This window comes from Echiichthys vipera (assembly GCF_963691815.1).
Source record: "Echiichthys vipera genome assembly, chromosome: 7".
NCBI lineage: Eukaryota > Metazoa > Chordata > Actinopteri > Perciformes > Trachinidae > Echiichthys > Echiichthys vipera.
Genome location: NC_139832.1, coordinates 29,712,730 through 29,726,939, shown reverse-complemented (window position 1 = coordinate 29,726,939; position 14,210 = coordinate 29,712,730). Strand labels below are relative to the sequence as shown.

The 14,210-nt window shown below is 40.6% G+C and overlaps 1 protein-coding gene across 1 annotated transcript; it reads left to right on the top strand.

Moving 5' to 3' along the window:
• The first annotated feature begins 931 nt into the window (after window positions 1-931).
• On the top strand, window positions 932-13,196 carry LOC310949707 (myosin heavy chain, fast skeletal muscle-like). The gene is made up of 41 exons (XM_083917220.1): window positions 932-970; window positions 1,091-1,124; window positions 1,429-1,650; window positions 1,728-1,871; window positions 1,975-2,131; window positions 2,225-2,252; window positions 2,332-2,431; window positions 2,512-2,604; window positions 2,694-2,757; window positions 2,839-2,937; window positions 3,031-3,134; window positions 3,254-3,392; window positions 3,509-3,627; window positions 3,865-4,014; window positions 4,110-4,280; window positions 4,362-4,662; window positions 4,780-4,844; window positions 4,933-5,020; window positions 5,152-5,269; window positions 5,354-5,477; window positions 5,643-5,779; window positions 5,864-6,119; window positions 6,206-6,448; window positions 6,532-6,708; window positions 6,789-6,934; window positions 7,028-7,118; window positions 7,210-7,599; window positions 7,704-7,830; window positions 7,925-8,043; window positions 8,126-8,322; window positions 8,620-8,803; window positions 8,906-9,071; window positions 10,912-11,036; window positions 11,133-11,441; window positions 11,530-11,733; window positions 11,844-11,969; window positions 12,058-12,228; window positions 12,317-12,421; window positions 12,524-12,619; window positions 12,736-12,867; window positions 13,096-13,196. Exons 3-41 carry the CDS (start codon window positions 1,444-1,446, stop codon window positions 13,114-13,116), a joined length of 5,793 nt encoding a protein of 1,930 aa, XP_083773346.1. The 5' UTR covers window positions 932-970; window positions 1,091-1,124; window positions 1,429-1,443; the 3' UTR covers window positions 13,117-13,196.
• The last annotated feature ends 1,014 nt before the right edge of the window (window positions 13,197-14,210 follow it).

Here is a 14,210-nt window from a genome sequence, read left to right as displayed (position 1 = left end):
GCTGAATTAAATCCAAGAAGGCAGAGGCTTATGCGACCGGGGAACATAGGACCCGGGCAACATAGGTATGACCCCTTACAGACTTACCATCTTACTAGCAGAACCAAAGGGAAGTGAATATCTGGTCGCTGATGTCATCAGCATAAAAATGGTAGACTGTAAAGAATGATGAGATGCCATTTCTCAGTCTTATATCTCTAATCCATTACACTGGGTCACTATTTATAATCAAATTTAAAGTCAAACCCACCCAACCTACAGACTAACAGCCTCAACCCAGCATTTGGGCTATAAATATATTAACCAGCAGTGACTAATTGTACAATGCATTGAGCAGGAAGAAAGGAGAAACAATAATCTGCTACACTTAAAATACTAACACATGCTTCTTTGGAAAGAGACAAGATCCATGTAAAAAGTTAAAAGGGAATCTGCTAATTATTGGGATTTTGAGGGAATATTTTAAGCAGGTTAGTCCATATGCTAGGTCAAATACAATACTTTTATAAATCCCATGAATACATTTTAACTCCAAGGTTTTCAAAATATTTAAATGTGTGTTAGTAAAACCTGTCTGGTCACAGTGAACAAATTTGGCTCAAGATTAAATACCAAGACACAAGCAAGTGCTTTGATATTGTAAGTTAGAGTGGATGTCTAGATTCTAAACATAGAGTTGGGTCCTTATCAGGTTAAGGTCAATTAAAGAAACAGGTTAGGAAAATAGAAAAACTGATGGCTACATACAAAACTACAAGTATACCTCCTGTCAGTAAACCTGGCTTTACAAACTGAAACCTGAAACATCATATGATATGTACTTACAACATATGTTTTATGTCTGCATGTGTGCCATACCACATTTGGTATGTATACCATAATTAACTTAGCAGTGTCATCATAACCTGATTCAATATAAGGGCTACTTGTGGACACACTGTGTTACACTGAAGACCTGTTCCTGCTTGTGGTAAGACTATGTTCCCTTAAGGTTGATACCATTTACTTGTACTCTAAATTTAAGAAATAAATGTGAGTGAATCTTGATTTTGAACATACAGTAGTCAACAACAAAAACTGTTTTAAACAGGATTGGTGAATACTGCTAACAGAGGGGGGTCAAGGTAAGGAAAACCTTTAAATATGTAAACCTTTCTTTAAAAACATTTAATATTTTTCAAATATTAATGTTCTGCAGGTATTCATTAAAACATTTAGACAAAACTAAACAATGTTATTATTTATTAATAACAACTAAGTCTGAAAAGGACTTTGAGTGATGCCGAAGCCCACTTCTAACTATCCACAGACATGATTTCAGTGGCGATATGTTTTCTTTGAAGCAGAATTTTGGATTAAAGTGCTGTTTAATTACATGGACGTCAAAAGTTTGTCTTAGAATGTGGTTTCTTTATAATTATCTAACAGACATCAGCTGCCACCATGAGCACAGACGCGGAGATGGCCACTTATGGCAAAGCTGCCATTTATCTCCGTAAGCCAGAGAGGGAGAGAATTGAGGCACAATCTGCACCATTTGATGCCAAGAGTGCCTGCTACGTGACTGATGTCAAGGAGCTGTACTTGAAGGGAACGATCATCAAGAAAGACGGTGACAAAGTCACCGTCAAAGTCTTGACCACGCAGGAGGTTGGTATCATAAAGTCATAGAGTCAACTGGGAATTAATTATGATCAGTTCTCATTGTGACAAATGTTCAATTACAGGAGAAGACAGTTAAAGAAGCTGATGTCTCTCCAATGAACCCTCCTAAGTATGACAAGATTGAGGACATGGCCATGATGACCCATCTCAATGAAGCCTCTGTGCTGTATAACCTCAAAGAGCGTTATGCAGCATGGATGATCTACGTAAGACAATCTGCCCAATAAGAAAATATAACTATTAAAAACATGCTATATTGGTATGTAGGGAAGATAAAGTTAACTGTTTATTATCTATGATCACTTTCAGACCTACTCTGGGTTGTTCTGTGCTACTGTGAACCCCTACAAGTGGCTCCCAGTGTACGATTCTGAATGTGTAAGTGCCTATAGAGGCAAGAAGCGTATGGAAGCTCCACCCCACATCTTCTCTGTCTCTGACAACGCTTATCAGTTCATGCTTACTGGTAAGTCATTATCATAACCATGTAGAATTCATCAGTTTATGAGGTTTCGGTTGTAGTAAAAAATTGTTAATTATTTTTATTTTAATATAACAGATAGGGAGAACCAGTCTGTCTTGATCACGTAAGTGTTACATTTGTTGAGTTGGTTTAATGTGTCAAATGTCTTTACCAAATTCTTATAAGTCTGTGTCTATACCTAGTGGAGAATCTGGTGCTGGAAAGACTGTGAACACCAAGCGTGTCATCCAGTACTTTGCAACAATCTCAGTTGGGGGAGACAAGAAGAGGGACACATCAAAGGTATGTTATTGTATGATGATTAAAATTCAGAGATCTTTCAAAAGTCATTTTCTGATAGCAGTTCTAATCCTGGATTATAGGGGTCCCTGGAGGATCAGATTATTGCAGCCAATCCCCTGTTGGAGGCCTATGGTAACGCCAAAACTGTGAGGAATGACAACTCTTCTCGTTTTGTAAGTATGGAAATATTTCTACACATGACAGGTCTTATTACAAGTAATCAATATGGAAGGACATTAAAAATCCCTTTGTTCCCAAACAGGGTAAATTTATCCGAATCCATTTCGGCACAACTGGCAAACTGGCTAGTGCTGATATTGAGACATGTAAGTAATAATACTCATTGTGTATACAAGCAACTGGAAATGAGAATTAACTAGGCTGTAACCTATGAACAATATTCATAGATCTGCTGGAGAAGTCTAGAGTGACATTCCAGCTTCCTGATGAAAGAGGCTACCACATCTTCTACCAGATGATGACAGCCCACAAACCTGAGCTGCTGGGTAAGCGGACTGAGATGTTGCACAATGTTAAAGTACTTGAAGTTTTTCTATGAAACACATGTATTGATGTTTTGGATCTTTTATGACCTCCAGACTTGGCACTCATCACAACCAACCCCTATGACTTCCCCATGTGCAGCATGGGTCAGATCACTGTGGCCAGCATTGATGACAAAGTTGAGCTGGAGGCCACTGACGTGAGTGATATTTACTTCAAGACGTTTAAAAAAAGTGTTGCATAAAATGCAAGATCGGAACAACTCTTTTAATTTTTTGAAGTAATTACATTTTGTGTGGACATCTCCTTTGAACTCAGAATGCTATTGACATCCTGGGCTTCACTAATGAAGAGAAGATGAGCATCTACAAGATGACTGGTGCTGTGCTTCACCATGGTAACATGAAGTTCAAGCAGAAGCAGCGTGAGGAGCAGGCTGAGCCTGATGGCACAGAGGGTGAGTATTTAATGTTAACTCAAAGTGAATAGCTTGGAAACAACAGTAATATACGTAGTTCTTAATAACAGTTCTTGCTGTTCATATCATAATGAAAATCACTGAATTATTTTCAGATGCTGACAAGGTTGCTTATTTGCTCGGTCTGAATTCTGCTGACATGCTGAAGGCTATGTGCTATCCCAGAGTGAAGGTCGGAAATGAGTATGTGACCAAGGGGCAGACTGTACCTCAGGTATGCATGAAACATCAATATCCAATATCCTATTTTTGATATAAAAAAATGCAATGGCAGGGTTCACTTCATTCATTAATATCAGTGAGTTTCACCAATTGGATTTGAAATACATAATGTAAAATAAGTCAAGGACCTTAGATACAATTATTTTTTAATCTTTTTTCATTTATCTCATTAGAATAAGTATTTATAGCGGTAATCCATTAATGAAACCACATACTTGGTTTTATTCAGGTGAACAACTCAGTGACTGCCCTGGCAAAGTCTATCTATGAGAGGATGTTCTTGTGGATGGTCGTCCGTATCAACCAGATGTTGGACACCAAACAGGCGAGGCAGTACTACATTGGTGTCCTGGATATCGCTGGCTTTGAAATCTTTGATGTAAGCTTAATTTCCAACAATTCAGTAGAAAATACTTTTCATTAAGGAAACATTATAGTTGCCTATAAGATATTAAGCTGCTTGTCCCCTCACAGTTCAACACCTTGGAGCAGCTGTGCATCAACTTCACCAATGAGAAACTGCAACAGTTTTTCAACCACACCATGTTTGTCCTGGAGCAAGAGGAGTACAAGAAGGAGGGTATTATCTGGGATTTCATTGACTTTGGCATGGACTTGGCTGCCTGCATTGAGCTGATTGAAAAGGTAATAAGGTGATCATGTGTAATTATTCTTAGTTTGACTTTATGCATCACTTAATGACATATTACTTCTATTCTTCTCAAGCCCATGGGCATCTTCTCCATCCTTGAAGAGGAGTGCATGTTCCCCAAGGCCACAGACACATCCTTTAAGAACAAGTTGTATGACCAGCATCTTGGCAAAAACAAAGCATTTGAGAAGCCAAAGCCTGCTAAGGGCAAGGTTGAGGCCCACTTCTCCCTGGTGCACTATGCTGGTACTGTGGACTACAACATCGGTGGCTGGCTGGACAAGAACAAGGATCCACTGAATGACTCTGTTATTCAGCTGTACATGAAATCCTCAGTGAAACTGCTGTCACTTCTGTATCCTCCTGTTGTTGAGGGTAAGATGCTAACTACAGTAGAGTAAAATGCATTTAAAGGTCATTCTGTATTGCAGTATGGGTTCATGTAATGCTCATGGATATGTTTTGGTTTGTTCTAATAAAACATTTCAACAGAGGTTGGAAAGAAGGGAGGTAAGAAGAAGGGTGGTTCTATGCAGACTGTGTCTTCACAGTTTAGGGTAAGGGCAAACACAACTTAAAACTCAAGTTTTACTCAAACTCATAATTGTGTTTTGTATGATAGTAATTTCCATTTTAAACTTACAGGAGAACTTGGGGAAGCTGATGACTAACTTGAGGAGCACCCATCCTCACTTTGTGCGCTGCCTGATTCCCAATGAGTCAAAGACTCCAGGTGCATAGAGAACACTATCATCATATTCTTCAAGAAGTTATTTTGATATGCTTGTATGGTTTTCTTAATTTTGTGCTGCCCTAAAAAATACTATTTATTCAAAGAAATCATTAAGAATTGTCTTTCTATAGGTCTGATGGAGAACTTCCTGGTCATCCACCAGCTCAGGTGTAACGGTGTGCTGGAGGGTATCAGAATCTGCAGGAAAGGTTTCCCCAGCAGAATCCTCTATGCTGACTTCAAGCAGAGGTATTAATTGATATTTTAATAGAATTTTGATGCCGATTATTAAAAGAAAATACTTACACTGATCATTAACTATGTCATAAAAAGGTACAAGGTGCTGAATGCCAGTGTAATCCCTGATGGACAGTTCATTGACAACAAGAAGGCTTCAGAGAAGCTGCTTGGGTCAATTGATGTTAACCATGATGAGTACAAATTCGGACACACCAAAGTAAGCAGCATTTTTCTAATAAATAAAAATGTAATATATGTTTTAATAAAGCAGAATATGTAGTAAATGTTTACATTACTGTAGTGCATTTGTTACCAAAGAACTTGTTGAAGTATTCACTTTCTGAGTTTATGCTACATTCATTTTTATCATTTGTTTGTTCAGGTGTTCTTCAAGGCTGGTCTACTGGGAGTTCTTGAGGAGATGAGGGATGAAAAACTGGCAGCTCTGGTCACCATGACTCAAGCTTTGTGCCGTGGTTACGTCATGAGAAAGGAGTTTGTCAAGATGACGGAGAGGAGGCATGTTTAAAACAGCTCATTCTAAATGATACTATATAAAATGACAAAAACATTTTTTTCATAACAGCCACTTCTTGTGCACAGGGAAGCCATATATACCATCCAGTACAACGTCCGCTCATTCATGAATGTGAAACATTGGCCATGGATGAAGGTGTACTACAAGATCAAGCCTCTACTGAAGAGTGCTGAAACTGAGAAGGAGCTGGCAAATATGAAGGAGAACTATGATAAGATGAAGACTGACTTGGCTACTGCCCTGGCCAAAAAGAAGGAACTAGAGGAGAAGATGGTGTCCCTTCTGCAGGAGAAGAATGATCTGCAGCTGCAAGTAGCATCAGTAAGTACACACCAAAAGACACTTGTTGTTGTTTCATATGTTCCAATGTTGATGTACTAACATCCATTTTGAATACACTCAACTAGGAATCAGAGAATCTGTCAGATGCTGAAGAGAGGTGTGAGGGACTCATCAAAAGTAAGATTCAGATGGAAGCCAAACTTAAAGAGACAACTGAGAGACTGGAGGATGAAGAGGAAATCAATGCTGAGCTCACTGCCAAGAAGAGAAAGCTGGAGGATGAATGCTCTGAGCTCAAGAAGGACATTGATGATCTGGAGCTTACCTTGGCCAAAGTGGAGAAAGAGAAACATGCCACTGAGAACAAGGTTCGTAAATAATTATCTATCCAGCTGATCAAGTAAGATTGTAAGGACTTGTGTTTAATGACAAAATCTTTCTTGGACACTAGGTGAAGAACCTGACTGAGGAGATGGCCTCTCAGGATGAGAGCATTGCTAAGCTGACCAAGGAAAAGAAAGCCCTTCAGGAGGCTCATCAGCAGACTCTTGATGACCTGCAGGCTGAGGAAGACAAAGTCAACACTCTGACCAAGGCCAAGACCAAGCTGGAGCAGCAAGTGGATGATGTAAGTTTACAAAGACACTTGGGTTGACAAAGCAAGACTCTTCTTTAATGTGATCATTAAAAACTCATGTTAATGTTCAGCTTGAGGGTTCTCTGGAGCAAGAGAAGAAGCTGCGCATGGACCTTGAGAGAGCCAAGAGGAAGCTCGAGGGTGATCTGAAACTGGCCCAGGAATCCATCATGGATCTTGAGAATGACAAGCAGCAGTCTGATGAGAAAATTAAAAAGTAACAGTTTTTTGAATTTCTACAACAGCCATTCTTCTTCTTCAAGAAAAAAAAACTGTCAAATGCATGAGCTCTTTTCTATAATTTTCACAGGAAGGACTTTGAAATCAGTCAGCTCCTTAGCAAGATTGAAGATGAGCAGTCAATGGGCGCTCAGCTTCAGAAGAAGATCAAGGAGCTTCAGGTGACATGTTTATTTAACATTGGTATATACATTTATTTTTGTGAATTAAAAGTGAAAGTTTACTAAAAGACATACCATCTACATGAAACAGGCTCGTATTGAGGAACTGGAGGAGGAGATTGAGGCTGAGCGTGCTGCTCGTGCCAAGGTTGAGAAGCAGAGAGCTGACCTCTCCAGGGAACTTGAGGAGATCAGTGAGAGGCTGGAGGAGGCCGGTGGTGCCACTGCTTCTCAGATTGAGATGAACAAGAAGCGTGAAGCTGAGTTCCAGAAGCTCCGTCGTGACCTTGAGGAGTCCACTCTGCAGCATGAAGCCACTGCTGCTGCTCTTCGCAAGAAGCAGGCTGACAGCGTTGCTGAACTGGGAGAACAAATTGACAACCTCCAGCGTGTCAAGCAGAAGCTTGAGAAGGAAAAGAGTGAATACAAGATGGAGATTGATGACCTCTCAAGCAACATGGAGGCTGTAGCTAAAGCAAAGGTACACAATATGCTATTTTAATTCTAAAATTAATATAGTAGATAAGGTAATACATATTATGAATAATATGTGATCACTGATTTAATCTCACCTTTCCTCATTAGGGAAATCTTGAAAAGATGTGCCGTACTCTTGAGGACCAACTTAGCGAACTGAAGACCAAGAATGATGAAAATGTTCGTCAAATCAATGACACAAGTGCACAGAAAGCACGTCTCCTGACAGAAAATGGTATCTACATGTTATCAGTGAATGATCGGTTGTGTATGTTATTGAGAGACGTAACACAAACTAATACAGTTTATAATGAAATCTTTCACACAAGGTGAGTTCAGCCGTCAAATTGAAGAGAAAGAAGCTCTTGTCTCCCAGCTGACCAGAGGAAAACAGGCCTTCACACAGCAGATTGAGGAGCTGAAAAGACAGATTGAAGAGGAAGTTAAGGTAAGAAACTGTTAAGTGTGTACTGGTGTTATGAGGTTGGGGTTGGGGAAATTGTTGTATTCAATCATATTACTTTCATCAGGCGAAGAATGCTCTTGCCCATGGACTGCAATCAGCCCGTCATGACTGTGATCTGCTGAGGGAGCAGTTTGAGGAGGAGCAGGAGGCCAAGGCTGAGCTGCAGCGTGGAATGTCCAAGGCCAACAGTGAGGTGGCTCAGTGGAGATCTAAGTATGAAACTGATGCTATCCAGCGCACTGAGGAGCTGGAGGAAGCCAAGTGAGTAACATTCAAACAATTAAATGGCCAGATCAGAAGTGTAGCCTGTCAGCATAACTCAACTGACAACTGCATTGCTTGGATCAATACAGTTCTTGTATTTATCAAATGCATCCAAAAATATGATATATGATATAATGACAGTTGAGATGAAAAGCACTGCTTTCATTTGATCATTTCTGTTGAAAAAAATCTGTAATAATATTGTATTTCATGTATATTATGCAGAATTATATGGAAAAAGTGCATGTAACTTCATAGTTTTCACTGGAAGACTAATCTTACCTCTTCAAACAGGAAAAAGTTGGCCCAGCGCCTTCAGGAGGCTGAGGAGCAGATTGAGGCAGTGAATTCCAAGTGTGCCTCTCTTGAGAAAACCAAACAGAGGCTCCAGAGTGAGGTGGAGGACCTCATGATTGATGTGGAGAGGGCCAATGCACTGGCTGCCAACCTGGACAAGAAGCAGAGGAACTTTGACAAGGTAGCATTGTTTACTTTATGTTGCCACACAATCAATGAAATAGATATATTTATTTCTCTCAACATTTCTACATTAACAACTGAACTGTATTTTGCTATTTAGGTTTTGGCAGAGTGGAAACAGAAGTACGAGGAAGGTCAGGCAGAGCTTGAGGGAGCACAGAAGGAGGCTCGTTCTCTCAGCACTGAGCTGTTCAAGATGAAGAACTCTTATGAGGAAACCCTGGATCATCTTGAAACCATGAAGCGTGAAAACAAGAACCTGCAACGTGAGTAACAGTTATAGTTACATGTTTATTTCTTACATTGCATTGAACACATATATACCAAGAGTAAAACAGGGGTTAAAACAAACTTTTTTCACCACCGTACCGAAAACGTCCCGAATTAAAAGGGATTAAAATGAAAGACGTCCCGATGTTGCCCCAAGAGAAAATATTGATTCTCCCCATGACAATTTATTTTGTCAGTATTGAGTAGAAGCACCCTTTTGAGCTATTACAGCCGTAAGTGTTGTTGGGAATGAAACATTTTTTTTTACACCACGATTTAGGGATCCTCTGCCATTCCTCCTTGCAGGTCCTCTCAAGTTCTGTCAGGTTGGAAGGTAATGGACAGATATTTTCAGGTCTCTCCAGAGATGCTCAACTGGGTATAAGTCAGGGCTCCGGCTGGAGTTATTCCTAAGCCACTCCTTTGTAATTTTAGCTGTTTGATTTTTGGGTCATTATCTTGTGGGAAGGTGATCCTTCGGCCCTGTCTGAGGTCCTGAGCACTCTGGAAAAATTTTTCTTCCAGGATAACTTTGTACTAGGCCGCATTCATCTTACCTTCAACTGCAACCATTGCTGTCCCTGCAGCTGAGACACCCTCACAGCATGAGGCTGCCACCACCATGGTTCACTGTTGGGATTGCAATGGGCAGGTGATGAGAGGTTCCTGGTTTTTCGCCACACATTCTTCTTGGATTTAAAGTAAAATTCCTGTGTAAAATCATCCCAGGCTGTGTTTAGGCAAATACACTCAGCAAGTCAATTACCAAATTCAATCCAAAAGGAAGGAGCCCATTGATGATTTATTCCAGTGAAACACATAAATGTTGTGGTTTGTGGCAGTTTCGTGAAATATAAGTTAACAATAGTGTTAAAGGTTTGGAAAAGTCACACACAGCTTTCCCCGCAGCACCGAAACATCACGCAGGTCTCAGGGGGCAGGGGTCAGGGCCCAGTGTTGCTGGAAGACGCACAGCATATGTGAGTGCAAGCACAGGGATAGACAACTTGACTGCAACTTGAAATGAAGAGAGACAGAATGCTTCTTGTTTGTATCTTTCCCGTCTGTGAAACAAAAAACGAAAGCTTATAAACCCAGAAACTTTTCATAGGCTGATATTGCGGTACGCTGACCTTGCTCTGATAAACCAGTGGCTCATTAGTTTGAATCTTGACACTGAGACGTCGATCGAGGCAGGGGGATTCCCATGTCTGCAACAAACCACAACGTTTACGTGTTTTGTCGGAAGAAATCATCAATGGGCTCCTTCCTTTTGGATTGAATTTGGTCATTTGGTTATTGACTTGAAGGCTGTCTTCTCCAAATGCTCAGTTTGGCCAGACGGCCATCTCTAGGACGATTTCTGGTTGTCCCAAATGTCTTCCATTTAAGGATTATGGAGGCCATTGAGCTCACAGTACAGCAGAAACAATGTTGTAACCTTGGCCTGATCCGTGCCTTGCAACAATTTTTCTTTGGGCTCTTCGGGCAGTACCTTTTGCCTCATGATTCTCATTTGCTTTGACATGCACTGTGACCTGTATGGTGTGGTATAGACAGGTGTGTGCCTTTCCTAATCAAGTCCAATTAATTTACTTAAACACAGTTGGACTCCAATAAAGGTATAGAACCATCTCAAGGATGATCAGAATAAATGACCGCACCAGAGTTAAATATACGAATGTCACAGCAAATGGTCTGAATATTTATGGCCATGTGATATTTTCAAATTAATGTGAAAAATTTAAGGGTGTCTGAATACTCTCTGTACAAACTCTATATCATAATAAAGTTCAGATATTTGATATTTTATTTATTTTATGTATCTCTCTGTAGAGGAGATCTCAGATCTGACTGAACAGATTGGTGAGACTGGCAAGAGCATCCATGAGCTGGAGAAGTCCAAGAAACAAGTGGAGACGGAGAAGGCTGAGATCCAGACAGCTCTTGAAGAGGCTGAGGTAAAAATTTCTCTGAGGAGGTCTTCTGAATCTAAGTCATGAACAAATATACTACAAAAAGTTTGAAAGCAGACATTAATATATAATTTTTTATAGGGAACTCTGGAACACGAAGAGTCCAAGATCCTGCGTGTCCAGCTGGAGCTCAACCAGATTAAGGGTGAGGTGGACAGAAAGCTGGCAGAGAAAGATGAGGAGATGGAGCAGATCAAGAGGAACAGCCAGAGGGTGATTGACTCCATGCAGAGCACTCTGGATTCTGAGGTCAGGAGCAGGAACGATGCCCTGAGAATTAAGAAGAAGATGGAGGGAGACCTCAATGAGATGGAGATTCAGCTGAGCCATGCCAATCGCCAGGCTGCTGAGTCACAGAAGCAGCTGAGGAATGTCCAGGCACAACTGAAGGTAAGACACAGAGTTTTTACACAGACTATGGTCAGTGAAGCTACATTTTGGCATCCATGTGAATATTTTCCTGATATTTTTTCACTAGGATTCACAACTGCACCTTGATGATGCTGTCAGAGCTCAGGATGACTTCAAGGAACAAGCTGCTATGGTGGATCGCAGAAACGGTCTCATGGTAGCTGAAATTGAGGAACTCAGAGCTGCTCTGGAACAGACAGAGAGAAGCCGCAAAGTTGCTGAGCAGGAGTTGGTGGACGCCAGTGAGCGTGTTGGACTTCTGCACTCTCAGGTGAACAATCCCAATCATTTTTTCAATAATTCGAAAATCTAATCTCCAGATATGATTTAACATGTGAAATAATGTGTTGCCCTAAGTGCCTGCATCTTTTTACCGTTTAGAACACAAGCCTTCTGAACACCAAGAAGAAGCTTGAGTCTGACCTGGTCCAGGTCCAGGGTGAAGTGGATGATACTGTTCAGGAAGCAAGGAATGCAGAGGAGAAGGCCAAAAAGGCCATCACTGATGTAGGTTTGAATTTCATTTGTTCCTACCTCTTTACTAAAATGTTTTCTCAATATAATTTCAATTAACATTTAATGGTGTCTCCTCCAGGCTGCTATGATGGCTGAGGAGCTGAAGAAGGAGCAGGATACTAGCGCTCACCTGGAGAGGATGAAGAAGAACCTAGAGGTTGCTGTTAAGGACCTGCAGCACCGCCTGGATGAGGCTGAGAACCTGGCCATGAAGGGAGGCAAAAAGCAGCTCCAGAAACTTGAGTCTAGGGTAAGAAAGTCATGCTGATAATTTCAAAGCTGAAGCAAGACTTGACATGAAAGAAAATAGATACTTATTGTCTTATTGTCCTTTGAAGGTGCGTGAGCTGGAAGCAGAGGTTGAGGCTGAACAGAGACGTGGAGCAGATGCTGTTAAGGGTGTCCGCAAATATGAGAGGAGAGTGAAGGAGCTCACCTATCAGGTACAGTCACTTTGATAGTTAATATACTTAAATCAATTTAACAAACCTATTGTGAATAACATAACGTGTACATTAACTATACTTTAAAATTAACTTGAACAGACTGAAGAGGACAAGAAAAATGTTGCCAGGCTGCAGGATCTGGTTGACAAGTTGCAGCTCAAGGTGAAGGCCTACAAGAGGCAGGCCGAGGAGGCGGTAAGGACAATTTATTTTTTAAACTGAAAACATGATACTGTAGCAGATTTTTTTCACACAAAATAGACCTTTGGCCTTTGTAGGACAATCAGAAATGTCAATCTATTGATTTCCAGGAGGAGCAGGCCAATGTTCATCTGTCCAAGTGCAGGAAGGTCCAGCATGAGCTGGAGGAGGCTGAGGAGCGTGCTGACATCGCAGAGTCCCAGGTCAACAAGTTGAGAGCAAAGAGCCGTGACGCTGGCAAGGTAAATATGCAATATATAATTAATTTAAGCTTAATGAAAATGAAATTAAAAAATGAAATTCAAAGTACTTTTCATGTATGTCATGCAAAACTCACATAATTGAAATTGACCAATTATTTCAATAAGCTTCATAAAATTAACTGACAAAACTTTTTAGAGTATGATGTGTATGAAGATACATATTTAGGATATGTATTATTTGTTTGTTTTTTTGTTCTTTTTTAACAGGGAAAAGAGGCAGCTGAATGAAGTACTTCAACTGATGGGTTGTTTCTAATTATATAATATGATGTGAAATATACCACAATAAAATGGTTTTTGATCTTTAATTTCATTGTCTGTGTTATTTCGATAAAATTGTTTCCTCAGAGAGCAAATGTGATATTTGGTTAATTTCATCTTTATTGGAATGGCTGGTGACAAGTATGCTGCATGTGGTTTTTTTGTTTTTTATACAGGGAGGAGCTGTTTAAAAGCAAACAATGACCAAAGATATACCCCTCATGTAACCATCTGTGACATTTGAGGTCTGGTATGAAAAACTAGTAATCGTGCACCTGATCAAGAATGTCTGAGATCGTGCACCATTATCAAGAATGTCTGAGAGCACTTTTAGATCACGCATGAGAAAGTGGAGAAACTGTTCGAGGACAAGGGAAAAGGGGTTCAGTGGCACACCAGGGGAGGGAGGGCAATCTGATTCCAGACAGATAAGGCAAGAATCAAAGAGTCTTTAATAAGAAAAATGGCAGGGGAGGGAAAAAGTCAATGGGTAAAATGGTAACTTAATGTGGCGAGGTGGTAGCTAAGGGTGAGTGTTGCACCGCCACCTGGGGAATTTTGCCACAGGAAGTAGTTACTGTTTTGCTAGGAGACTATAAGATCACACAGGTTCGTGAATCACCACTGGGCAGGAGACAGTGTTCAAAATATAGAAATCATTTTATTGTACAACGGGTTCCTTAAATTCAAAATTTACCAAGCCATCTCACAGTAATCACGGGGCCAATAAAAGGGGATGGACAGAGCTGGGCTTGCCACGGCGACCTAAAACCAAAGAGGAGGGAGAAACAAACCAAAAATAATATCACCCTTGACACTGCACACCCACGCAACTGAGAAATAAAGAACCCGCCACCAGGGTGGGTCGCCGCTCTGAGCTCCAGCACCTGTCCACAAGGAGAGAGGGAGAATTAAAATGGCCTCAGTCTGGCTGGTATCACACACACACACACACACACACACACACACACACACACACACACACACACACACACACACACACACACACACACACACACACAAAATATTATAAAAAGGACCCCAAAATAACCAATTACATC

What these genes read in the sequence shown, in the direction of transcription:
- LOC310949707 (XM_083917220.1), top strand. Translation starts at nt 1,444, where the DNA reads ATGAGCACAGACGCGGAGATGGCCACTTATGGCAAAGCTGCCATTTAT. An exon ending in AGGGGCAGACTGTACCTCAG is followed by an intron (nt 3,628 to 3,864) that starts GTATGCATGAAA and finishes GGTTTTATTCAG; the next exon opens with GTGAACAACTCAGTGACTGC. An exon ending in CAATGAGTCAAAGACTCCAG is followed by an intron (nt 5,021 to 5,151) that starts GTGCATAGAGAA and finishes GTCTTTCTATAG; the next exon opens with GTCTGATGGAGAACTTCCTG.